The sequence below is a fragment of the Trachurus trachurus genome, assembly GCF_905171665.1.
Source record: "Trachurus trachurus genome assembly, chromosome: 23".
NCBI classification, from domain to species: domain Eukaryota; kingdom Metazoa; phylum Chordata; class Actinopteri; order Carangiformes; family Carangidae; genus Trachurus; species Trachurus trachurus.
The window spans coordinates 6833592-6860943 of NC_139912.1; the positions used below are offsets into that span (position 1 = coordinate 6833592).

The 27352-nt window shown below is 42.6% G+C and overlaps 1 protein-coding gene across 2 annotated transcripts; it reads left to right on the top strand.

The window, feature by feature from the left end:
• Nucleotides 1-222: 222 nt before the first annotated feature.
• gnptab (N-acetylglucosamine-1-phosphate transferase subunits alpha and beta) lies at nucleotides 223-26688 on the top strand. 2 transcript variants are annotated; one of them, XM_083999809.1, is made up of 21 exons: nucleotides 223-491; nucleotides 1361-1446; nucleotides 1725-1844; nucleotides 2772-2822; nucleotides 5084-5286; nucleotides 6662-6726; nucleotides 6815-6949; nucleotides 14447-14608; nucleotides 14742-14921; nucleotides 15672-15842; nucleotides 15939-16062; nucleotides 16700-16915; nucleotides 18409-19469; nucleotides 19549-19748; nucleotides 20273-20492; nucleotides 20585-20698; nucleotides 21458-21543; nucleotides 21627-21725; nucleotides 21821-21988; nucleotides 24101-24191; nucleotides 26292-26688. In XM_083999809.1, exons 1-21 carry the CDS (start codon nucleotides 327-329, stop codon nucleotides 26361-26363), a joined length of 3789 nt encoding a protein of 1262 aa, XP_083855935.1. In that variant the 5' UTR covers nucleotides 223-326; the 3' UTR covers nucleotides 26364-26688. The 2 variants fall into 2 exon arrangements, with proteins under 2 accessions (XP_083855935.1, XP_083855936.1); XM_083999810.1 differs by having other exon boundaries at nucleotides 21458-21537.
• The last annotated feature ends 664 nt before the right edge of the window (nucleotides 26689-27352 follow it).

Consider the following 27352-nt stretch of genomic DNA (forward strand, 5'->3'; position numbering starts at 1 on the left):
TTGCCTTGCTGCTCAGAGAAAAGACCGTGAAGGCATCACGGCGCCATATTAGCTGCTACTCCGGACCGACAGGGGGCGACAACGAGCGGTGGGAACAAGTCAAACCAACAGCAGCAGCTGCGTCACCGCCGCCGCCGCCGAGGAAGCGTGTAATGTGGTCGGTTGTCATGTGTCATGCAGCAGTCTGGCTGGCTGGAGCGGTCAGCTGACACATCCCGGGCCGCCACACGGGGCTCGTTGTTTTGTGATGTTTACTTTTTTCTTTTGTTTAGTGTAGTAGTATTATATCTGCGTCTCTTTCCTCTGTTTTTTTTCTGAATGAATGGATGCAGCGCTATGCGTCGCCGCGGAGAACCATGGTGGTAGTCGTGAACTCGGTGCTGAAGCTCGTGCAGCGGCAGACGTACACCTGTCTGTCCCACCGGTACGGGCTCTACCTCTGCTTCGGGGGGATCGTCCTCATGATCGTTTCCGCCTTTCAGTTTGGAGAGGTGAGGCTCCTCTTCTCTTCTCTTCTCTTCTTGTCTTCCTTCCTAACTAACCTCCTCCTGTTTTTCTTATGTTTTTTTGTAGCTTTATCTCGGTCCATTTGTGTTGTGTTGTGTTCAAGTGTCGTCTCTCACCACCAGATCACACTGTAAAAGCCGCTTATTTAAAGTAAACGACCTGTCAATCAAAACTTAAAATGTGTTATAGAGCTATACGTGAGGCGGTTTTATGACTCCTTAGGACACAAGTGCAAATTCGGCTTCAAAATAAAAGCTAAATGTAACAAATCAAACCTCCCTGTTGTGAGTTAAACATATGTTTTGATAAAGATTAGGTGAATATGACGTACAGCTCAGATTTCGTTTCTTTCTTCTACTTTGTTTAAAGTAGCCTATGTCTGTGCTAATAATGGAGGAACTGTCAATCAAAGAAAGTATACTAAACAGTGGTGTAGTGGATAGGCTTTACTGCTTTTTAGATGGGTACACTGTTCATACCTGTATCATAGACTATTAGTTAGATAGTTTTGTTGTAGTGGGTAGATTAGATACTGATATATTTTATTTCATTTATTCACTTTGTTTTATTTTTGCCTCTGTCATTCAGTCTATGTGATATGTTTTTACTTGCCCCTGCTGTCATGTATGTTCTCTGTTCTGTGTCTGTTTAAAAATGAATAAAATATTGGATTAAAAAGATTAGATACTGATATATTAATGCATTTTCAGTGAATATACTGCATATACCTGAGGATCACAAGGACTACATTGAAAGTATATGGTATGAATGTGGTCTGGTTTTTGTAGGTTTGGCTTCAACCACATGAGAGCAACTTGTACTGTATGTGTAGTTCAATGTCTTGTTCTTGTAGGTGGTGGTCGAGTGGAGCCGAGACCAGTATCATGTGCTGTTTGACTCCTACAGAGACAACGTGGGTGGAAAGTCTTTCCAGAGCAGGTGAGAAAAATTCACTCCCTCGTTTTCTGTCACTGTGCAAAGAAGTGTTTAAAGTCTTTTGTGTAGGATATTTTTTAAATAATAGTGCAAACCCCCGAAGCCTACTTTCCTCACGTCACAGTTACCAAATCTGATGGAAACACTGGACGAGGGGAAGCCATGCATGAATTAAACAAAAAAGAAAGCACTGATTTGAAACGCTGCGGAGGGAAACGAGGTCACAGCTCTGCAGTTTGAGCAACTGTCTGAGTGACACTGAGTGCTTCTCCTCCTCACAGGCTCTGTCTGCCCATGCCTATTGACGTGGTGTACACATGGGTGAACGGCACAGACACGGCGCTGCTGAAGGAACTGAAGTCGGTCAAAGAGCAACTGGAGGAGGAACAAAGAGCTCTGAGGTAGATGATGTGGACCCCCCCCTCCAAACACACACACATACACACACACACACACACTCTGAGTCTGAAATTTTGTTTTTGATGGGTTGGGTTGCTGAATTAACACACAAGCTTCAGCTGCAGCATTATCACCTTCACTGTGATTGGCTTGTCCCAGAAGAAAAAGAAGAGGAAAAGGGCTCAAAGGTCAAAATGACCCTGAGAAAAATGTCCCCATGTTTCAGCTGTTTCTGTCTGAACTTCTCTGTGGAAATGTTGCAACTGCTGTGTGTTTTATTAAAGGTCCAGTGTATAAAATGAGAGGAAAACAGTGACATCTAGCACTCAGATTCTATTATTTATCTATTAAATAATTCTATTGTATATTTAAGAACGTGAAACTCTTGAAACATGCTCTCTACAAACATGGCGGCGCAAGATGGCGACACTCCCTAAGCAAGACCCTTGCTATATGTATATATAAAAGAAGAACTATAAGGCTATGAAAACCAAATGGATTTTATTTTATAGCAATTATACACTCACAAATACAAACATATTCATTGGTAGTGTTCAGATTTCGCCAATAAACCTTGACAAATATTACACACTGGACCTTTAAAAACCCAGTGGACCAAAGTGCTATACAAAAACACAAAATAAAACATAAAATGCACTAAAATACCAATAAAAGAAACCAATAAAACAAGTTAAAACACAGAAAATAAGTAAAAATGAATCAATAAAAGTGAGTACCGGTAATAGTAAATTAAAAGACATCAATTTATATGGAATCAAAGACCATAGAGAACAGGTGGGTTTTGAGGCGTGTTTTAAAAACAGGCAGTGATGGGTGCTTGTCTAATGTGGAGAGGCAAGTCATTCCACCAAACAAGAACAACAACAGTGTGTCGGTGCTTCCTGACTTTCCTGCTTCTCCGCCCACAGGGAACGCCTGGGGAGGAACGCCAGCGAGACGACTGAAGCTCCCAAAGACAGGTGAGTGTGTGAGCGTGTGATGGACACATTGTTGTGAAGAGGTAGATAGAGTTTAGTAACGGTGTATTTGTACACTTCATTAGGTTCAACACCCCATGATGACACCAGTGCAGTCACATGCATGGGAAATAAATATTTTAAAGCTTCATGGTCACTTTCCTACAGAGGCAAATAATAGGAAAGACAGAGCTACTATTGTGTAAATGTCGACGATCTATACAGTCATATTGTGCATACTCTCCTTAGCCACTTTATCAGATACACTAGTACAATATAGAGCACATTTTATACCTTTATGGTTCCCCCTAATGCACAGGTTTGGGTTTGTTTTCAGGTTTATTACTAAAGATGTAGTTGGTTATGGTGCTTTTACTACAGTAAAATGTGTTTTTAAGGTTCTTCCACACTCATTAGAAACATATATTACTCTATATCTTGTTCAACACAGTTTTTTTTTAAAGAAGTTGTTTTCTGACCTTTACCACTTTCATAACTGACAGTTGCCACAATGAATGGCAAATAATAGGAATGACAGAGCTACTGCTGTGTAAATGTTGACAGTCCTATTGTGCATACTCTCTCACTTTTCTAAATACACAATAACATTTTATACCTTTATGGTTCCTCTAATGCACAGGTTTGTGTTAGTTTTCAGGTTTATTACTAAGGTTGTAGTTGGGTGTGGTGCTTTAGTGGACTTCCTTTAAGTAAAATGTGTTTTCTTCCCTACTCATTAGAAACATTTATTACTATATATTACAGTCCCGTTCAACACTGTTTTCTAGAAGTAGTTTTCTGACCTTTACCACTTTCATAACTGACGGTTGAAGCCACAATGAAGCTGCAGCAGTGACTTTAATGTTGAAACAGGAAGTTTTGTTTTTGTTTTTTTCCCCCACTAATACAGTACATACTGTAATTCAACCATGAAATATCAAGACGGTAGGAGCTTCATTTGTTTATCATGAATAATAACTGACAGTTTTACAGTTTGGAGTTTTTTTTTCCAAATCCATTTGTATGCAGCGTGGCAGCCAGAAAGTAAAAACAGTGACTTTTATTAGATGTATTATTATTTGCAATCATTTGTGGGGGTTTATGTTGCTTGAAAGAAACGGCAAATGAGTTTGAGAAAAAAGTCGTTTTGCATTTGGCACTGACTGAAAAGATTAAAAGTTGAGCAGCCTGTCGAGCCACACAGAGGACCTGACATGAGGGGAGGTGTTTCCTGCGCTCGGCCCATAAATCAGCCCCTGTCTCGTCTCGGCGTGTTAACCACAGACACGACGAGGGGCTCGATGTGAGATCTGAGAGGAAGCTGTTTGCTCAACGTGTGAATTTGACTCATTTAAGTGTTTTAAAGGGATACACTAACATCTTTTTTTTTCGTGTCTTGCCTCACTCCTTAGTCCATGACCAGCAGATAGACACCATCCTTTCGACTGTGCGTGCAGTAACGAGGGAGATAGAGCCGTATCGCCCGTAATTAGCTTAGCTCAAATGCTGGAAGTGTATAGGTAGTGTTAGCCTGCCTCCACCTAAAGTCATCAGAGAAACTCTTCAGCAACTCTAAACGGAAACCGGCGGGCCGATCTTCGTCTCAGAGCTGACAAAACTCTCCGGTAGGTAAGGCATCTTGAGCGCTCAAATGCCGGTAACGGGACGAGATCGGTCAAAACGGAGGGTTCAAGCAAAGACGGTTTATTTTGGTTCAAGCTAGCTACATCGAGGGTAGGTTAGCTTCCTATTTCAAAGTAAAAGCACAAATTCTATTGTCATGGTTTTCTGTATGTAAAGGGCAACGGGTGTTTTATTTTGTGAAAGTAACCGGAAGTGCGTTGGTCACAACGGCTAGCTTGAGTAGCGCCGAATTCGTCCGAACAAAATTGTAAACAGCTGGTATTTAGACAAATTAACGACACACTGCTGATCTAAACGGCGACTTTCTCACCTAAACATGTTTGAAATGTCGATAAAGTGATAAGTTTAGGGCTAAAATGAAATCAGCTTCTGACTGCTGGTATGGCTTGAGTAGGAGGCAGGCTAACACTACCCATACACTTCCAGCGTTTGAGCTAAGCTAATTACGGGCGATACGGCTCTATCTGCAGGCACAGTCGAAAGGATGGTTCGGGAGTGAGGCAAGACACAAAATTTTTTTTTTTGGCGTATCACTTTAAAGTTTGAGATAATCTAAAGATGTTCTGCTAAAGTAAAGGAGTATTTCTCCCTCCTCCCTCTGTTGTTTTTTTGGTTTCCAGTGTGAAGCCAGAGTGTCTGCTGTCCCACTGCATCATCGCGCCCATGCTGGCGCTGGACCCCGCTCTGCCCGCCAACGTTACGCTCAAAGAGCTGCCGTCGCTCTCCCCCTCCCTCTCCGCTGCCAAAGAGCTGCTGCTGCTCAACAAACCCTTCCACCCGTCCACCACCGCCTCCGTGGTCGTCTTCCATTCGCAGGCTGACGGTAAAAAAAAAACACACACACACACATGGATCCAGAAAACCTGTGTGTGTTTGTTTAATGAGATCACACAGTTTTTTTAGGCACATTATCAGTGAGATGATAACGGTTATTTACAATGCAAATAATAAAAAAAAGGTGTTATTTGAAGTGTGATTAATAAGTAAATCTGCTTTATCAGTGAAAGCTGCAGGAATTATCAGTGGAGTGAAACCGAATCTGTGGTCAGAGGCGTCCTTTATTTTTTCCACAGGATTCAGAAGACACAAAAATGTGCTGGTTGGTTTTAGTTGGACGTGGTGCAGCCGCAATGTTTATTTAACAGGGACAATACATACAACATGCAGGATAAGCGGTATAGAAAATGAATGAATGCATGAATACATACAACATTGCCATAGAAAATGGAAAATGCGATGCATATAAGACGTCTAGCTTCAGCTAATTTGCAGTCTTTGTCCCTGGTCAGGCTTTAGAATAGGATAAAATATACTGAATACAATGAATGCAATAATACAAATACAGTGGATAATACAGTGAATAGGTAACATGAATAAATAAACACAGTTGCAAAATTCAGATTAAACAATTACACATGTTTAATTTAACATTAAACATTAATAAAGTGTTGTATTGACAATGACTTGAGAGAAGTTAATGTTAACATTTCTGCTGCTGCTTAAGCCAATATTTAACTTTTCTTTCTAAAGATGCACCGTGTTGCGTTCAAAGACTCATTAATGCAGTGGGAAACTGCAGTTTTGTTTACAAGAGGTGCAGCTTGTGGGTGAACAGAGAGAGAGAGACTGTGGCCTGAGCTGTGAGAGATAAACTTATCAGTGACTAATTTGCATAATGAACTCAGCGGAAGGACTGTTTGATTATACAGCTGTTATCTTTGTAACATTTTTTCTGTGTGTATTTCATATAGCAGATCAAGCTGTAATTTGAATTTACCACAGATATAAAGCATATAAAGAAATATGAAAGGGAAAGAATGACAGACAAGCAGAATATGGCTTATTTTTGTAATTTAAATAATTCATATTCTTATCAGTATTTATAACTCATCTCATGGTTTAAGGCGCTCTCAGTCTGTGTAGTGACACTGAGCTGATGCCATCTCCACCTCGACACCCTCCTCCCTCTTCCTCCTGTGGTTTTATATCTGCCTCTCTCTGTTTTCTCGATCTTTTGATAATCCTTCACTGCTGCTGTGTCTTGCAACTTGCACAAGTGACGAGCTGCACTTGCGTGACTCATTCCTGTCGTCGACCTGCACTTGAACCCGTCGGTCTGGTTTTGTGACACCACAAGATATCTGGGTTAGTAGTGCACACAAAGATACATTAATACTGCGTTCCTGTTTATGTTACAGCTGAGAAAGCCTATACAGATGTTTCCAAAGAAGACCAGAAATTCTCCGTGTCCAGATGTTACCTGGTGAGATGACAAACACTCCTATCCTGCTGTCATATTTTAAAATCATAATAATAAATGTGCTGATATGGGACATGTGTGTGTTCTGCAGACCACAGATAAAGAGGCTCCAGGTCTGATCCGGATGCAGGCTCTGGCCTACCTGAGCGGCTTCCCAGCATCCTTCAAGGAGACGGAGCAGCTGAGAGTCAAACTTCCCTCTGTCATCACCACCAAGATCAAACAGGTAAAGAAAAGAGAATCATAATTAATAAATTCCTGGTTGAAATAATTACAGGAGATCTGTTGTTAATGGGCAGAAAAAACTAAGAATATACTACCCGTGGGATGCTTTTATTTTGAAATTTTATGTGCATTTTGTTTGGGTGAAAATACCAGAGTAGATAAGATCAGCTGTGACCTAGAAAACCGTTATCAGTGTAGGCCACAAAAACAAAAAGGTGAAAAGTTGAAATTTGTTATGAATTTGTCATTTATTTTGCCCTTTTTTAAATTAATCTTCTATCGACTTGATGCAGAGATTTAAATATTTTCCATAAACTTTTTTTATTTTTTTATTGAACAAATTTTACAGAATCAACAAGGTATACGTTCATGTGTAACAGCACATCAAAAAGTACAAAGGGACAGTGCGATAATACAGTAAATTATAAAATATAGCTTGAAAATAAAATAATAATAATACTAGTAGTAAGATGAATAAATAAATAAAAATAAGTCAGAGATGGGAACAACAAGGATGAAAAATACGATAAGATACATAAAATAAAATGATAATAATAATAATTTTAAAAAAGAAAAAAAAAGTTATTAATAAAGGGTTAGTCAGAGGTTTCGGGGAAAAACGTTTCATAATTGTCCAGTAATGTATTGCTTTTTTTGTTATTGATCAAATAGAGAGATTTAAACAGAGAATTTAGTAAAAGTAAAAAAGGAGCAAATTTAGGTACAGAATTAGCAAATTTTGTTCCATAAACTTTTTTCTTGAAGTCGTTTCATGAGTGATGAGGTAAAAGTCGACTTGAGCTTCACCGACTTTTCCACCAGGTGTCACTGTCACAGCGTCTCACCTCGAGGCGTTTTCTCATCATCATCACTTCAGACCCACAGCACGACTGTGCACATACAAATTCAGCTTTTGATCTTTTTATACATCGCAGGACGTTAATCTTAGAGCCTCCTAATCTCAGATGACAAGGAGGCCGCGCTCTCCGACCAAACAGGGTCTTTTTCTATTTCGGACAGTTAACGCTGCGATGTGATGTGGATAAAGAGCCTCTGTTTAGCTCGGCAGCTGACAGCTTGCGTCTAATAATTTTTTTCTCTAATCAGAACCGTGTATTTCGAGCAGGAGGAGGAATGTCACTAACGAGAGTGGATTACTGTGAAATAATCAAAGAAAACAAAACCAGTGGGACGTTAACACTCACATGACTGATGATGAGACGTAATAAAAATATCATCAGATGAATCAGAGACGAGATGCTGATGCTCACACGCTCCGTCGGAGGGAGTTACATGTTTCTGTTTCAAATATTGTTTATTGTGAAGCAAACAAGGTATTAGTACAGTAATGCAACCATTCTTTAGTATAGACATCGACTCACTTCAAATATCAAATATAGCAGTGCTATACTGCTGTGAATATGGAGGTCAATTTGTGTCTTTATAATTCAATCAAAAAAAAAGTAGATTTAAACAAAAAAAAAAGATATTTCCAATAAAAAAAAAACTCACTTCAATCAAAAAAACCTTTTCAGTCAAATAGTCAATTTATTTTGATTGAAGTGAGTTTTTTATTTGATTGAAACAAAAAAGATATTTTCAATCTACTTTTTTTTGATTGAATAATACAGACACAAATATCCTACCCATAATATGGCCCAAATACAAAAAAAATGACTTAAATCCCCAAAAATATTTTCAATCAAAGAAAAAAAGGTTCAAATGCAATTTTTTGTGTCTCAAATATTTCTTTTGCATTCAAACACTTTTTTTTTTATTGAAAAGGTTTTTTTGATTGAAGTGAAGTTTGTTTTGATTGAAAATATCTTTTGTTTAAATCCCTTTTCTTTTTGATTGAATAATAAAGACACAAATTCACCTCCATAAAAATATATATAAAACAGCACAAAGAAAGAGTAGAACAACTACAAAAACATACAATATATAGAATAGATACAACATATCACAAATGTGCAGGAGAAACCCCCCAAAAAACCCCTAAGGGCTTGTCAAGTGGTCCTCCTATAGACAAACATTCAACACAAAAATAATGTGAAGAACAGCATAAAACAGTTAAGAAAAGTTATGTTATGTAGGGATGTAGAGGAAGCTCAACTGGGCCGATAAAACACAAATAACAAAATTAAAAACAAGTAAAATGAATGAAAAACAATAGACAGGGAGATAAACTGAAATAAAAAAGCAAATAAAACCTTTAACTCCCTCCCTACCCACCCAGTGCCACTCATTTGTAACTTCATCTTGTTCCAAATTAGAGATTATTGGTTTCCAAATATTTTTCATTAAGAGAATATCAAATCCCCTCGAGAGTTACAGTACATGTTTCTCAAATGGATCTAAACTGAGTCTGAAAACCTGAAATACCTCAGATAATAATACAGTCCATAATAATCCTGAACTGTACAAACAGGGGCTCTTCAACCCCATGCGATGATATATAGGTTAACAGCATTTAACCTACATATCATCGTCGTCATCGAACCCAATCGTCCCGTCATTCCCTGCATTGGTTCTCTCTGTGCATCGGTCATGTGATAATAACCAGCGGCATTCGGGCTGTAACCTTATCTGGCGGTGCGGGGGTTAACATTAGAACAACTGTTTGGAGTGGCGCGGCGCCAGCGAAGCACGCTGAAAGGTCACCGGGACTTTACTGCCTCTCAGACACACCCTGTCATCCTATATACACATGTATGAGTCTACCTGCTTGGTGTTCACCTGCTCCCATAGGGCCTCTATACTGTATGTGTGTGTGTGTGTTGTGTGCAGGAAAGTGGATGGAAAGTGTGTGCGCGTTTATTGTGTGTGAGTGGGCGTCTTTACCGTCAGAGGGATTGTGGGTAGAACGGCGGCCACACAATGCACAGTTTGGGTTTCAAGGTGTTTCCTGGTGCTGCCGGGTCAGTTCTGTGAAACGGGGATGATGTGCATAGTGCGGAGGGAGCGAGAGAGAAGGTCGGTATTTATAGCCGGTGTTAGACCGAGCGCTATGGTGATGAAAGCCGGCCCACGGCCCCGATCAACCGCCGGTCGGTGGCGGTGATGTCGTCTGTCGTCCAGACCTGCCCTGCTGATGTGTTCGTATTAGTGAGTTTGGCTCATCTCCACCACAGAGGAAACTTCAACACTCAAGGTTTTAATCTCACATGCTCCTGAATAGTTCACCAAAAAATGAAATTCGTTCAGTCATTATTGACTCACCCTCATGCTGATGAATACTCCGGAGTAGTTTTTTATTCCTCAAAGTGTCCCGGGAGGGGCGTTCAAAACTTTATACAGTATGAGAGTCAATAGGGCCCGACACAAAAAGGTCCATAAAACGACACAAAAACCTTGTAATATTCCTCCATGCTCTTCGTCCGCTGCAATCCAAGTGTCCTGAAGGGATATAGTCCAGAGTGTACTCGAAACGACGTCATTTTGGACATTTTTACAGCCTAAACAGTCCTGTATTGAATTTGCCTGGGGCGCGCTCTGATGTATATGTCCATGTAAAACAGTGTCACAGTTGTGTGTCAAACTTTTCTGCAGATGTGCAGCTCATTGGCTGGTTGTGTTAAGTCTCTATTAGAGCTACAGGCAATGGAAATCAAAATCACAATATGGCTGAGTGAGATACTTAAATCAAAGGAGCTGCAACGTGCTGATGAAAGTGAATTATGTCTCATTGTGTGTTGAGCATTTTGTCAGCACCATAAAAGTGGTGGTGCTACAGAGACAAATCATACTCATACAACAGAAGTCACATCAGCACCATTTCTTATTTTTATTCAATGAAAATGAAAATAGAAAAACATCCTATCCAACTTAAAACACAAATCTGCCAAAAATAATCATGGTACTGTATGTTTTTTTCAGCCCCAGTCTCTGAGCTGTGAAAATCTCTGTTCATTTAACATACGGTAGTGGTGCGTTCAAATGATGCAGCAGATTGTTCGTTTTTTACATCATCAGTTAGTTTGCACATTATTTCTTACGTTTTATGTGTAGGATTTCTTGTGTCTTAAAATGAAAAAACTGAAACTCACACATACTACTTATTAAATCTTTATTAACAGTTTAATAATTAAATCAATAAAGTATCAGACAATAAAGAAGTCTGACTGAAACTCTGAACTCAACATCACTTGGCCCATTCAGACTAAAAAGCTGCAAAGTCTTAACTCTAGAGAAACTGAAACCAGTAGCAGATATTTAACAGTTTTACTCAAAATAGATTTCCTGCTGATCAGCTGATTGATTATCAGTTAGTTTCCTTCAGTCTGAGAGTTTCAGGCCTCAGTGCTCGGCTCTCAGACCGATGCAGGACGCCGGCGTTGCCCTCGGCGCTGAGGAACACGTGTGAGGAAAGATCACTCACCGCCGAGTTAATGAGTTTACCCAGAGGGTCGACTCTGTTTATTTTACACTAATTACATTTTCTTTTCTCATAGAAGCCACAGTGATCACAGTTTATAAAGTGACGAGAGTAAATAATACACAGGGGGCATGTTAATACTGCGGTGTGGAATAACTGCAGCCGAGGCCTCGAGGGCAACGAGCTGATGAAGCCTCATGGTTTTTATTCATCATTAAACTTCAGCTCCAGTTTAGAAACAACAGGAGTTGCTCGTCTTGTCTGTACTTTCACATGTAACTTTATATTTCTCCATATTTTTTAGAAGCTTTACCTTTTTTAAAATGATGATTATGTCTTTTTTTTTTTACTGAAACAACATGTTCCTTTGTCTTTTTTTAGTTTTTGCTGCTTCTATGATTTGGATATATGAATATATGATGATGATACCTATTATAAAAACCTGCAAAAAGATGTGGACCCTAAACAGACTCGGCAGTCTTACCCATAAGCCCCTGGTCGTACCAGAGAGCGGCTGCAGCAGCAGATGCGTTGAAACTACTGAGTTTAGTAACGATGATGGTTACATTGATAATCAAATCAGCTTTTCATTTCTAAGCGGAAGGAAGTTTTATTTCCCCACTTGTGTCTTGTGAAACTCATTTTGCAGCTTTGCCAGAAAATTTTTCATTTACTGTCACATAAATGAATGGAAACAAATCATCACTGGTGGAAAATAAGCAAATTGTTTGTAATGGATTGATTGACAAACATGTCGGAGAGGTCTCCGGACAGAGGTCAGGTCAGGACCCTGAGGACCTTGATTCAGAAAATTATATATATATATGGAGGTAAATGTGTGTCTTTATTATTCAATCAAAAAAAAAGTTGATTCAAACAAAAAAGGTATTTTCAATCAAAACAAATTTCACTTCAATCAAAAGAAACCTTTTCAATAAAAAAAAAAGTGTTTGAATGCAAAAACATATTTGAGACCCCAAAAAACTGTGAACCCTTTTTTTCTTTGATCGAAAAGGTTTTTTTTTGATTGAGGTGAGTTATTATTTAATTGAAAATATTTTTTTGGATTAAAGTCATCATTTTTGTATTTGGGCCATATTATTATTCAATCAAAAACAAGTTGATTGAAACAAAAAAATATATTTTCAGTCAAATAAAAAAAGGGTTCAAATGCAATTTTTTGGGTCTCAAATATTTTTTTTGATTGAAAAAATTTTTTTTTGATTGAAGTGGAGTTTGTTTTGATTGAAAATATTGTTTTTTGATCGAATAATAAAGACACAAATTTACCTCCATATTATATATCTAAAAAACTTTAGTAAAAGCATATAAAAACAGTTTGTAAAAACAAAAACAGAAAATCTGGATCCCGGCGAGTGAGAGTAAACAGTTGAGATAAGATCAGTTGTAACAGTCTCAGTTCATTGTAGTGGCACAGTGAGTAAACAGGCTTAATACTTCGTGCTTATAGGCAGCGCAGCGCACACCTCTGCTTTGTGTTGCATGTGTCAGAGCATTATCGCGACTATAAAGAGAGCTGCAATAAAGACGGTAACGTGATCCACCCAGGGGCTCGGCGTCCCGCGGCTGCAGAAATCCTCCTTGCCTAAAAAGAGGAGGAAGAAGAAGAAGAGGAGGAAGAGGAGGAGGAGGAGGAGAGGGGCTGGTGTGAGACGTTTGGGTTCAGGCTTTGAGAGATGAGAGAGGAGGGACAGATGGTTTGAGGCGTACAAGGCCATTGAACACACACACACACACACACACAGTCCTCCGATGCCTCACATAGCTCCACCGAGGTCAGACAGAGAGCCACCTCCATGATACCCACATGGAGAAGATGACATCACAGAATTTCCTGAACTCTCACCCCCTTAAACACACACACACACACACACACACACACACACACACACACACACACACACACACACACACACACAGCTGCTCTGGTCTGACCTGTATATTTCAGGGGTGCTTTAGTTCGAGCCCAAATCACATTAAGTCATTTTCATTCCCTCTCGACTGACGACGACGGACTCGCGCTCTCTGTCACAAGCCCCGGTCCTGTGGCTCGACCAGCATGTGATGCACTGCAGTGACTTCAAGAGTGACTTCAGCTCTGAGAAATGAGCGTTTATGCGTTTCCCACAGTAGCACTGAGTGGCTGATTGTTGATAAAGACCTGGCAGCGTCTCCTGAACCAGAATCAGACTGGTCACTATTTTAAAGCGATACCTCCGAGTCGTTGTTCAGTATTTTAATTCGACACATAGCTGAATGCTCACATGCTTGTGTTTAGTGGGTTCTAGTTAACATCCCTACTTGGCCGCCACAAAATATTGCAGAGGCTGGAGGGAAATGTCATTAGATCGTCCTGATGATGGCGCCATATAGACACTTCTCCTGCGTCTGTGTTAAAGGGATAGTTCAACATTTTGGCAAACTCTCCTATTGCCATAATCCCGATAGTCATAGCAGTAGGTTCATTACCTTTAGTTATCGGTGCATGTTGTTTTGAGATCGGCGGGGCAGAGACGTGAGCTGCTCAGTGAACACAATGGAGGTGAATGGTACAGGTCACCTGTCCCTCATCAAACTCATCAAACTCATCAAATACACAATCCAACAACTCCACAACACTCTGGTGGACAAGTTGTGACCTGCACATTCACCACACTATGAGATAATCATGTAACATTACGAGAGTTGTTTTCGAGGCAAATGCAGCCAGAACTACATTCAAGACACTGCTGCTGGGCGAGTATTTGCTTCATGTGTGTTAATGTTACACAATTATACATAATTATCTCATAGCGTGGTGAATGTGCAAGTCACAACTTGTCCACCAGAGCGTTTTGGAGTTGTTGGATTGTGTATTTGATGAGTTTGATGAGGGACAGGGGACCTGTACCGATCACCTCCATTGTGTTCACTGAGCAGCTCACGTCTCTGCCCCGCGGATCTCAAAACAACATGCACCGATAATTAAAGGTGATGAACCTACTGCTACGACTACAGGGATTATGGTGATAGGCGAATTTGTCAAAATGTTGAACTACCCCTTTAAATGTCATGATTAATTAACTCAGCGTTGATGTGTTTTCTTTCTTTGCCCCTCAGTTCGAGCTGTACTCGGAGGCGAGCATCGCCCTGCTGCACCTGAACTCCCCTCAGGACTTCTCTGATCTGACGCAACAGGCTAAGAAGAACCTGACCCTGGACGGGAACGAGTTAACCATCAGCCCCGCCTACCTGTTCTGGGACCTCACCGCCATCTCACAGGTACGACTGGTCCTTCTTCCTGTTCTTTACATGTATCTGTATGTGTATCTCACTAAAATACATGTATGCAGATCAATCTAAATATACATACAGTATATATATTGATCACTTCTTCTCTGTTTCTTCTCCTCAGTCCAAACAGGATGAAGATGTGTCAGCGAGCAGGTTCGAGGACAACGAGGAGCTGCGCTACTCGCTGCGCTCCGTGGAGAGACATGCCCCCTGGGTGCGACACATCTTCATCGTCACTAACGGGCAGATTCCCTCCTGGCTCAACCTGGATAACCCCAGAGTTACTGTTGTCACACATCAGGTAAAACTTAAGCCTCCACTTCTCCCACACTGTGGTGGTGTTGAGCTGTTGGTCTATTTTTACCGTTTACTCTACTTGTAATAAGGTTAAAAAGCAACTTAAAGTTCCCAAACCAATTTTATTTTTTTGTATTGGAAAATATATCTTGATCTATTTGATATTTTAAAGGTCTCATATTATATAAAGGTAGATGTCCATGTGTAGTGTGATTATAAAGCAGCTCCAACTTCTATATTGATACTGTGAAAGTATCAAAGCATCAGTCCACAGAGAAATGCACACAGCCTGTTTTCAGCAAACTGAGCCTTTAAAACAAGCCGTCAGGACTTCCTGTCACTTTGTGATGTCACATCAAACAAAGCCCGCCCACCTGGACCCATCGAACACTTGAAAGATTTAGTTTTTCTGAGTTTTTTAACCTGAAATCTAATGCATTTTTTATTGAATCACTCAGATAGACACTCAGCCAATCAGAAGAGAGGGCCAAAGCCTCCTATATTCTGAATGGCTGACACTGACCTGTTCAACACTTAAAAATAAAACACAAGAGGAAAAAATAAACCTTTAACTTTTGTAAAAATTTACCTTAGTGCTTTCATTTATAGATACACAAACATTATAATGTGCCACTGGAACATATTTGTTGCTGTTTTGTTCGTATAATTATTATTTTTATGTGTCATAAAATATACCATAAATGGGTTACAAATGGTTCCAGTGTCTATAAAATTATTTCTCTTTGACTCGTAGGATGTCTTCCTGAACAACAGCCACCTTCCCACCTTCAGCTCTCCGGCCATAGAGACGCACATCCACCGCATCCCGGGCCTCTCCCAGAAGTTTATTTACCTCAACGATGACGTGATGTTTGGAAAAGACGTTTGGCCGGACGACTTCTACAGCCACTCGAAGGGACAGAAGGTGGGAACGCGGCGCGATCACAGCTCACAGTGGAAAAACACTGCAGAGACTCACAACCTTCACACTCACACTCTCTCTCACTTAACTCCTCTGCAGGTGTATCTCACCTGGCCCGTTCCCAACTGCGCCGAGGGCTGCCCAGGATCCTGGATCAAAGACGGCTACTGCGACAAAGCCTGCAACAACTCGGCGTGTGACTGGGACGGAGGCGACTGCTCGGGTAAATTCAAACAAAACACCATGAACAAACTCGTTGTTGTTGTTTTCTCGTGTGTGTGTGTGTGTGTGTGTGTGTGTGTGTGTGTGTGTGTGTGTGTGTGTGTGTGTGTGTGTGTGTGTGTGTGTGTGTGTGTGTGTGTGTGTGTGTGTGTGTGTGTGTTTGTGTGTGTGTGTGTGTGTGTGTGTGTGTTTAAAGGGATAGTAGCATTTTTTTAAAGTGGGGTTGTATGATCTACAAATAGCCCCTAAGTACTTTAATTGCAGTAGAAGACTCTCTGCACTCCTCCCGTTAGCAACGCCAGCCCATTATAGCCCTGCCCAGAGATTTACAACATACAGTGTTGTGAACAGACCCAAAGAAACGGCCTATTTTTACGGCCTAAAAGAGGTTTTACCTGAAAAAAAAATACACAGTTCCATTGTTCGCTATAATATAATTTTTTCCAGCCCTTCAAAGTGCAGGAAAAACTCAGTTTTTATTTGGACCTAACCAACTCACGTATCCCTCCGCCCAGGGTTAGCGCCCACCGATCAGCAGTTGGTTAGCTCCAAATAAAAACTGCATTTTTCCTGCACTATCAAATGCTACTATCCCTTTAATGTGCTACTCTCTCTCTTTCTCTCTCTCTGTCTGACAGGTGCAGCTGGGAACAGTCGCCTCGGTGCGGGGGTCGGCGTCGGCGGGCCCGGAGGAGTCGGTGGACAGGTGTGGCAGTTTGCAGGTGGCATCGGGGGCCTGGGGGGGGTGTCCTACTGTAACCAGGGCTGTGCCAACTCCTGGCTGGCCGACAAGTTCTGTGACCAAGCCTGCAATGTGCTCTCCTGTGGCTACGATGTGGGCGACTGCGGCCAAGGTGAGTTGAAAGTGAAAAGATGAGTTTGATTTATTGTAAACAAAACAAATTGATTCTGTTAATGAGAAAAACCTGGTTTATCTTATTCCTCTGTGCCTTAGAAAGACATTTTCCTTTATTAATTAACAGTTTGTTAACGGGTGGTTCTCTGAATTCTGTCTCTCAGGTTTACCTCAAAGATTTTCAAATAAAATAACATTTATTTTTGCATTTTAAAGCCATAAATTGATGGATCTAAGTGACTTTGGATTATAAAACACAAAGAAACTATAACATTTTTTTTTTTTTTTTTTTTTTTTTTAAAGGGTTGCTAAGGAGTAGATGACAGCCAAATTTGACCAAAGTCACTTTTTCATTGAATTTAAAACAAATAAAAATTGCAACTAACCTGATTTCTTTTTGTTAAAGCAGATATCAGCTTCACGGCCGTTTCGGCTAATGCTGCGTTCAAGGCAGGCTTTTGAAACCGTAAGTTACAGCTTCAAGTCACAACTACGACTTGGTAGCGTTCCAGGTAACCCGTAGCTCGTGTTTTTACCATCCTGTTGTCTGTGAAAGTTCCCTATAACGGCCACTCGTAACTTCCGACCCGTGAACTCGTACCAGATCGAACTGGTATGACTTCACAGGAAGGAAAAACACAAAGTACGAGTTTCTTTGAACGCACCATGAGTTAGCAGCCCCCGCCCTTGTCAGGCATCAATTGGTCCTCGTGCTACGTCACCACATTCACGCGCATCCCTTGGCTGCACACACAGCCCTTCATGCCGTTCTCTCTCCTCATTGGATAACACTTGTATCCCACAAGGAAAATTTTCTCCTCGGGTTACAGCAGAGCAGAGTGACGGAGAGACTCGTGTTTAGGCTGAAATACTTCATGTAAGTGATTGCTGACGGAAAATAGGACTATTTAGGACTTATATTAACAAAAACATTCCACTGATATCTGCTTTAATATAATAATTTTCCTGACCACTTCAACCAAAACAATACAAAAATCAGAAAAAATACATGAATTGTTAATGAAATAGCAATATTTTATCATGGCCCCCAGTTTTGTTCAACCCAATACTAGTACAAAAAGTTGACAAAACAATGGTTTGCGTCAACATCGTCAGCATTGAGGAAGTGACATCACTGAAGTCTTTTGAAGAACATAACTGTAAAGAGAAGAAAATATAAGCATATTTTCTTACCTATATTTACACATATAGCTCAACCTTTCAACTCCATTATAGAAATAAATGATAGTTAACAACTGTTCAGGAGAAAACAAACAATACAGTTGAAAAAATATTATAATTTCATGATTTCCTAAAGTCATGGATTGAGTCATTGTTACGGGGTTGAATCTATTTTTAAAATAAATCAGGAAACCCAAAGTGCACCAACTTCAGAGAATCACAGAATAATACTGTGTGAGTTTGTTACCAGGAATAAAAATGTATAATATTGTCTCATATTACATTATCATGTGTTTGTGGTGTCTGTAGAGCACTTTGGCGAGCTGCACCGCGTCGTCCTGCGGAGGAACCAGAGCCTCTACTCCCTCCCGCTGGGGGAGGTCAGGCCGTTCTTCAGCTTCGACGGACTCGCTCACCGGATCTCGGAGGCCCACGTCAGCGACAACCCGGTGGTCCGCCACACCTCCGTCGCCAACAAGTGGAAGACGGTTCACCTGCTGCTCTACCCGGGCCACAACGCCACGCAGATCCAGTACAACCTCACGCTCCAGAGAGACGACCAGAGCGAGTTCACCATGAGCTTCGGCGTCGCCGTCGACACCCGCGAGGTTCCTCAGGCCAACGCGTCCAAGGCCGCCAGCAAAGACTCCGGCAAAGAGATGAAGCCCACGCCCACGCCCGAGCCCGTGTTCCCCTTCTCTGACGTTCCCGAGGACAAACGGGGTCCGAAGATCCAGAGGAGGCGTCCCGGAGAAGCTCAGGGGGTCGTTGAAGTTCCTTCGCTGGACGAGTCGCTTTTACCGGCGGTTGTTCGCACGGAGCTGCGTAAACTGGAGGAGAAGCTTGAGGCCGGAGAGATAACCGTGAAGGGTTATAACCTCACAAAGGCCGAACTTCTAAACCCGTACAAGGCGCTGGCGGAGCAGCAGCGGGTCGTCCAATCACAGGCAGCGAAGCCCTATAAAGACCTGGAGGGAGAGCGCAAACCACCGGTGGTGGAAGAGAAACCTGGGAATATTCAGAAAAATCCAAACTCAAGGGAAGAAATGTCCAAGAAGAGCGTGAGTGTGAAAGCTCCGGCGACCACGCCGCTCGTCCCCGTCCACATCGATGATGTAGAGTTTGAAAGACAGACGCCTCCGCCTCTGATGGCCGCCATCGAGAGGCCTAAAGCGTCCAAACTGCTGAGCAGCATCTCCAAAATCCGCAGCCCCGAGGGCGAGAAGGAGCCGGCCGACGCTGCAGCAGGAGGAGGAGGAGGAGGAGGAGGAGCAGGAGCACCGATCGGGAGGAGGCTGCAGCACTACGTCTCCGCAGATCGAGGCTTCCTGCCCTGGGAGAGGAGGAAGTTCTTCCAGCAGCTTCTCGAGGTCGGTGCAGCTCACATTGTGTCGACTTGATCACCTGTGGTCATGCATTATTATTATTTTCTTTTGTTTTCCTCTGCAGGAGGAGGAGCGTCTGCAGAAACTGCTGACGTACGAGGCCGACGGCGGCGCCACCGGCCGGCGGCTGCAGGACACGTTCGCCGACTCCCTGCGCTACGTCAACAAGCTGCTCAACAGCCAGTTCGGCTTCACGTCCCGCAAAGTCCCGGCGCACATGCCTCACATGATCGACCGGCTCATCATGCAGGAGCTGCAGGACACGTGAGGCTCAGCGTTAACGTCTTTGAACACACAAATGCAAAAGTTTGGTCAACATTTCTGTTAATGTGAACAGTTCAACAAGGGGAAGATGGAATGATCTCCAAAGGGCATAAAGTTACAGATGACACATTCACTTTACATTTTAAACAATATGGCGGAGGATAGAGCTCACTTTTGAATCATCCAAAACACACACTATGAAACATCCAAATACTGTACCTCCATACTGCTCGTCTGTACTGACCCAAGTGTCCTGAAGCCGCCACATGAAAAAGTTGTTCAGAAAAAATGTATTTGATCTCTGTTTTTAGCCTTGTAGTAGTAATGGTAGTAGTGAAGGTGAATTGTCGATTTTGGGTGAAGTATCCCTTTAACTGTCCACACAGAACAGAAATGTTGCCCAAACTTTTGCATCATGTCCCTGTACATGTACCGTAGATGTTTCCACAGAGGAGACAGCAGCAGCAGCAGCAGCAGCAGCAGCAGCAGCAGCAGCTCAAACTGATCTGAGCTCTGTCTTCCAGGTTCCCAGAGGAGTTCGACAAGACGTCCGGACACCGCGTGCGTCACTCGGAGGACATGCAGTTCGCCTTCTCCTACTTCTACTTCCTGATGAGCGCCCAGCAGCAGCTCAACGTCTCCGAGGTGTTCGACGAGATCGACACCGATCACTCGGGCGTCCTCTCCGACAGAGAGATCCGAACCCTCGCCACCAGGATCCACGAGCTCCCGCTGAGCCTCCAGGTCGGTCCACGCTCCGGAAAAAAACCTCCTCTCTCACACCGACAGGAGGATTTCAGATGTTTACAGATGTGTTTGTTTCTGTTCCTTTGCAGGATCTGACCGGTCTGGAGCAGATGTTGATCAACTGCTCCAAGACTCTCCCGACCAACCTGACCCAGCTGCACCTGGTGAACCCCACTCAGGAGACGTACTACGACCCCAGCATGGTGAGCTGAGCAGAGGAGGAGGGAAACAAAACCCCCAAACTTCACTTGTGTTGAATAGGGGTGTAACGGTATATGTATTCATCCCGTGCCGTCACATTACAGAGGTCACGGTTCGGTGCACACAGACATACGACGAATACATCTGAGTGAATATTAAAAAAAATGAGCATAAAAGCTGCCAGCAACTGTTAAAACCGTTGGCAATATTTCACAGATGCGCGGTGCACTGCTAGAAATGCATCAAACATGTTAACGCATATAAGACGGCATCACTCTGATATGAGGAAAAAGACAAGTTGTGTGCAACAACTTATCCCGCTGCTTTTAAAGGGATATTCCGGCGTAAATTTAACCCATGGTCCAACGCATCGTGACACAGAGTTAAACCCCCCCTGGAGAGATGAAATTTACGCCGGAATATCCCTTTAAGTATCTTGACATGAATAGTATAGACGGGACCAGAAACATCACCAAAGCAACTGGCATCTAGTGTAAATTCACTGTGTAAACCAACATTGATGTTAGTTTCTTGTTTTTTGCAAGTTTTTTTCCTCTAGAATTAATGTATTATAACACTCCTAATTCACTTGTTTTATTTTTTATTCTATTTTTTGTTTGTTTTTACTTTTATAACAGAAGATGGTTTTTAGTTTTACATTCAATTAGTGTCTGTTGTACCAAACCGTGACTCTCAAACCAAGGTACGTAACCTCTTGTGTTGAATTATTCAGCTGAGATTCTGTGTTTGTCCGTCCGCAGCCTCCTGTTACAAAAGGCCTGGTCCTCCACTGTAAGCCCATCACGGAGCGCATCCACAAGGCCTTCAGAGACCAGAACAAGTACAAGTGCGTCGTGTAGCATTTTGAAATACACACACAAACTCTTCCTGTTTAGTTCTGTTGTTGCTGACGTGTCTCCTGTTGGACAGGTTCGAGATCATGGGAGAGGAGGAAATAGCTTTCAAGATGGTTCGCACCAACGTGTCGCACGTGGTCGGGCAGCTGGACGACATCAGGAAGAATCCGAGGTGAGGGAGGGACGACTCGACGGTCACTTCACACCGTGTTTGTCGCTGAACACAGAGAGCTAACGTGACTGTCTGCGTCTTTTTCCCACCAACAGGAAGTTCATCTGTCTGAACGACAACATCGACCACGCCCACAAAGACGCCGCCACCGTCAAAGCCGTGCTCAGAGACTTCTACGAGTCCATGTTCCCGCTGCCGTCCCAGTTTGAGCTGCCCAGAGAATATCGCAACAGGTTCCTGCACATGGAGGAGCTCCAGGAATGGTTAGTTACTATCTATTATCTATCTATCTATCTATCTATCTATCTATCTATCTATCTATCTATCTATCTATCTATCTATCTATCTATCTATCTATCTATCTATCTATCTATCTATCTATCTATCTATCTATCTATCTATCTATCTATCTATCTATCTATCTATCTATCTATCTATCTAATAGGCATTGAAATTGTAAAATAAAGAACAGATCAAAACTTCTTCCTTATAAAAGTTGCAATGACAACATGATAAACTAAGATATAATATGTTAAAGGGATAGTTTTGGCAAATTACATCTATCAGCATAATCCCTATAATCATAGCAGTAGGTTCATTGTCGGTGCATGTTGTTTTGAGATCCGCGGGGCAGAGACGTGAGCTGCTCAGTGAACACAATGGAGGTGAACGGTACAGGTCCCCTGTCCCTCATCAAACTCATCAAATACACAATCCAACAACTCCAAAACGCTCTGGTGGACAAGTGGTGACCTGCACATTCACCACGCTATGAGATAATCATGTAACATTACAAGACGTTGACAAGAGTTGTTTTAAAAAGGGCAAGTAGTTCAGAGTGTTTGCTTCATGTGTTGTAAATTATACATCATTATCTCATAGTGTGGTGAAAGTGCAGGTCACAACTTGTCCACCAGAGCGTTTTGGAGTTGTTGGATTGTGTATTTGATGAGTTTGATGAGGGAAAGGCGAAAGTACCGTGCGCCTCCGTTGCGTTCGCTGAGCAGCTCACGTAATGAACCTACTGCTATGACTATAGGGATTATGGCAATAGACGAATTTGCCAAAATGTTGAACTATCCCTTTAAACGTCTTCGGTCCAGAACTAAAAGAAATGTACAGATAGAAAACATCAACAAAACAAAACAATAAGCATCAACAAACAGAGCTGTTTCAGTCTCAGGCCACAGGTGATGTGATGTTTGAGCTGCTCACATACCACACATGTCCTCGGCTCCTTGATGCACGTGTGCTGGTAATTTATCAGACCCCCCCTCCTCCCCCTCCTCTCTCTCTCTTCAGTCGTCCTAAGTTAAGAATTTGAGGCTGTCACCACATGGGTGTGAGCGCTGCCAGGTCGGAGCGGTGGGAATCCCTCGGGGGCTTTAGAGGCTTTTTATCAGGGATCCTGCTCCTGTGCTCGGGGGGCTTCGGCCTCGGCTGCAGAATGCCGGCCTCTCGCACCGGGACTTTAAAATTAGCCCGAGCCGCCTCAGATCAGTCGCTGGCTCTAAGATACTCGTAAGATCATCGCGCAGCTGAGCCTGTCGCCTCCTCTCCGCCGTCTCCTCCCGTCTCTGCGTCTGTGAAGATGACAGGCGGATGGCGCTGGGTGATGTCACCTTGTCACCCTGTTGCCCCGCTGCCCCCTGCATACTGCCCGCTTCCTTCTCGTTACATCAGATCACAGCGAGACGAGATGAGACGAGACGAGCCGCCGCCTCACGAGCATTTAAAGTGTTGGATGGTGCAACAAAGGACGAATTGTGTGTCTTTTATTTAAAGGGATAGTTCAACATTTTGGCAAATTGGTCCATTGCCATAATCCCTATAGTCATAGCAGTAGGTTCGTTACCTTTAATTGTCGGTGCAAGCTATTTTTAGAACGGCGGAGCAGAGCCGTGAGCTGCTCAGAGCTACGCTACAGAGGCTAATGGGATTTCTTGGTTTCGGAGTTGTTTTTGAGGTAAATTCAGAGACTGCTTGCTGAAAAACTGCCCCCGACGGGAACGTGCATCAGCGGTTTTGCATGAATTTACCTCTTAAACAACTCTGTCTGGTAACGTTCTGTTATTATCTCATAGCGTGGTGAATGTGCAGGTCACAACTTGTCCACCAGAGTGTTTAGGAGTTGTTGGATTGTGTATTTGATGAGTTTGATGAGGGAAACCAAGAAATCCCATTAGCCTCCTCTGTAGCATAGCTAGGAGCAGCTCACGGCTCTGCTCCGCCGATCTAAAAATATCTTGCACCGACAATTAAAAGGTACGAACCTACTGCTATGACTATAGGGATTATGGCAATGGGCCAATTTGCCAAAAATGAACTATCCCTTTAAAACTAAGTAACTGAAATGTGTTTGTGTTTCTCTGCAGGCGGGTGTATCGGGACAAGCTGAAGTTCTGGACCCACTGCGTCCTGGTGACGCTCGTCATCTTCACCGTCATGTCCTTCTTTGCCGAGCAGGTCAGTGCATGTGTGTGTGTGCGTGCGTAACCTGGGAGCGTTCACGGTTTATTTACATGACACACACTCACACTTAACACACACCTCTCTCATTTTCCATGATTCACACCGGAGCTATGATTCAGACCTCCGCTACCGAAATTCCTGTGCGAGGAGCGTCCGTCCGGCTCATGTGTCCCGCCAGCATGAGCAGCGTCTGAGCCAGGACCTGACTTCACAGAAATGAAAGACCCCCAGCAGCCCTCTGTGAAAGCCGAGCCTCGCCTCTTTGTTGACTCGGATCGCATAACTTTTACCCGTCTTTGTTGCCAGCCCCGGCGCGCTCCGACGAAAACCTTATAGCACAGAATCTAAAAGTCAGGATAGTGTTCCTGGGTTTATCTTTCCCGTCAGATTCCTCTCCATTAAAGACATAAACAAATATCAGCAAGTGTTAAAACAAATGCCGCTCGACCCAGCTCTGACATTGAGCTCTTACGAGGCGATGCCGTAATCCGAAGGTTTCCAGTTTCTCCTCAGCGAACCTACAGAAAGGTTAATAGTAGCAGTGACCTGGGGAGAATTTCCTCCCCCTCTAAACACACACACACACACACACACAGCAGCAGCGACAGACCAGTGTTCCCAGTGAGGAATGTGTCGTCCACTGTCTCCATCGACACACACACAAAACAGAGGCTGGATGTTGTGTTCTTTGGCCCGTCGTCCCACCGACCGACCGACCGACGTATTGAGATGGAGACATCTGAGTCCTCATTAAACCGGAGACATCAACGTGTCCTCTCACCTCCGAGCGCGAGACGGCTGCTGTCCTGAGATTATCTCCTACTTCGGGGTCTTGACGATTGAAAAGAATGGGGGTTGTTAACAATCAATAATCCTGCACGTAAAACAGTTATTCTCCACTTTAACCTCGTGGTTTATGTGCAGAAGAAACAAACAAGGGGTAATGTGTTGTGACTGCTGGGCAGAGCAAGGCTTTTTTTTTTTTTTTGACATATATTTATTGTTTTTTGTATGTATACATTGACATCAAACACTCTGAACATCTTGCACATATGGCAGTATTGAAAATTATAATTATACAGTGGGGAAAGTAAGTTTGGTCCACTGCTGATTTTGTAAGTTTGGTCCCACACAGAGAAATGAACGGTCTATAGTTTTTATGGTAAGTTTATTTAAACAGAGAGAGAAAGGATATCAACAAATAAATCATAAAAAATGTATACATTAATTTACATTTGATCAAGTGAAATAAGGGAATAAATCTGCAGGGGATCAAATACTTTTCCCCACTGTAATCATACGGGAAGTTACCTAAATAAATAAATGAAGATAACAAAAGATAAATAAATAAAAAAAGATAAATTAAACCCCACTAGTAAGTCAATAAATTACTGTGCAAAGAATATTAAATAAAAACAAATAAAGGTTACAGTGTACACATTCCCAACAGTGAATTAAATATTTTCCCATTATCCCATCCTCCCACTGCCTCCTCCATATCCCCATTCTTCTTCTTTTTTTAACATGTTTTTATTTGAGAAAATGAGCATTAATCACAGATATTTAACAAACATAATTTTTCCTACCCCCTGCCCCCCAACCCTGCCATGCTGCCAATGCAAAACATAAATTATATAATAAAAATAATCTCAATGAGTGAAAAGCACACCCCAAACGTTACACTAAAAAGGTTACAAGCATGAAAATATGCCAAATGAAAGTAATAATAAAACAATAATAATATATATGAAAAATAAATAAGAGGAAGAGTGGATATTGAAGACAATACAATAATTATCACTACACAGGTTTTCTGAGGTCAAGGAGTCTCCAAGGAGTTGACCTAACTATACAGGTCAGTTTCTCAAGAGCCAAACTAGATGTGAAGTTATTTAACCTGTGGTGAAAAGAGGGGAAACACAGGAGCAAGGCTAATTTTAAGATAAGCCAACTAGCATCTTAACCCCCCCTCCCTCCCCTCCTCCTCCTCCTCCTCCTCTCCTCCTCCATCACAGTCGTCCTCCTGTTGACAGGCGGCACAAGGTTTTGTTGTCTTCCTCTGAGCTCATGTTTCCTCCTCTTCTCCTCCTGCAGCTGATCCTGCTGAAGCGTAAGCTCTTCCCGCGGCGCAGAGCGAACCGGGACACCAACCCCGAGCGGGTGTGACAGGAGGGAGGACGATGACTACGCTTCAACCTCCTCCTCCTCCTCCCTCCTCCTCCTCCTCCTCTCCTGCTCGACACACAGAGACCAGGACTTGGGTGGAAACGGGAATCTTAAGTGCTCTGCTCGGCGCTGGCGCTGGTTGTTGCATCAGCGCCGGACGGACAGATGGACGGACAGACGATAGAGACACATGAGAGAGGGTGATGAAACATTTTTTCCGAAGATGATGGATGGTGGGCTGGCTGCTGAAGGAATAACAGCCAGGAAAGAAATAAGAAGAAGCCTGGCTGCACGTCTTCTTTTCCTCCACCGGGGGCATCGGAGACTTTTCATACAACACACACACACACACACACACACAAACAAAATCAACAACACTCCCTCCAACCTGCACCCCCCTCCCCCTCCTCCTCCTGCCCCCCTGTCCTCTCTGTGTCATTGATTGATGTGGTGGTGACGTGTGAATCACTTGATAGCAGCGGTTCAGGACTCATTGTATGTGTGTGTGTGTGCATGTGTGTGTATGTGTGTGTGTGTGCATGTGTGTGTGCATGTGTGTGCATGTGTGCGTGTGTGTTTGGTAAGTTTTACCATACAATATGGTGTTCAGAGCTTCTGATTTAAACTAAAATCAAAATAATTGATCGACAATAAGGAAAAAAAATCTTCTCTTTCTTAGTTCTTGCAACATGTTCAGGTTAAAAGACGTCGTCGCCTTCAGCTCTGGAAACTGCAATGAGCTTTTTTTCTCCACAATTTTATAGACAAACTGATTAATCAGGGGGGGGAAAAAAAGTAGTCAGCAGATGAAATAAACTTTTTGCGGTTGTTTGGCTTTTACCCCTGTGGTTTCCTTTTAAAGACACAGAGCCAGATGTGCGTCCACAGGATGAACAGGATTAATCCGTCTCAGTGTTTGTCGGTCGTCTTCGTCCTTTTTCTTTAAAAAAAAACAAAAAAAACATGAAAACTTGAAGTGCCTTCGTTGT

Coding starts and splice junctions, on each gene's coding strand:
- gnptab (XM_083999809.1), top strand. CDS start 327: ATGCAGCGCTATGCGTCGCCGCGGAGAACCATGGTGGTAGTCGTGAAC. Junction 15,843..15,938: donor GCCACTCGAAGGGACAGAAG/GTGGGAACGCGG, acceptor ACTCCTCTGCAG/GTGTATCTCACCTGGCCCGT. Junction 21,544..21,626: donor AGAGACCAGAACAAGTACAA/GTGCGTCGTGTA, acceptor CCTGTTGGACAG/GTTCGAGATCATGGGAGAGG.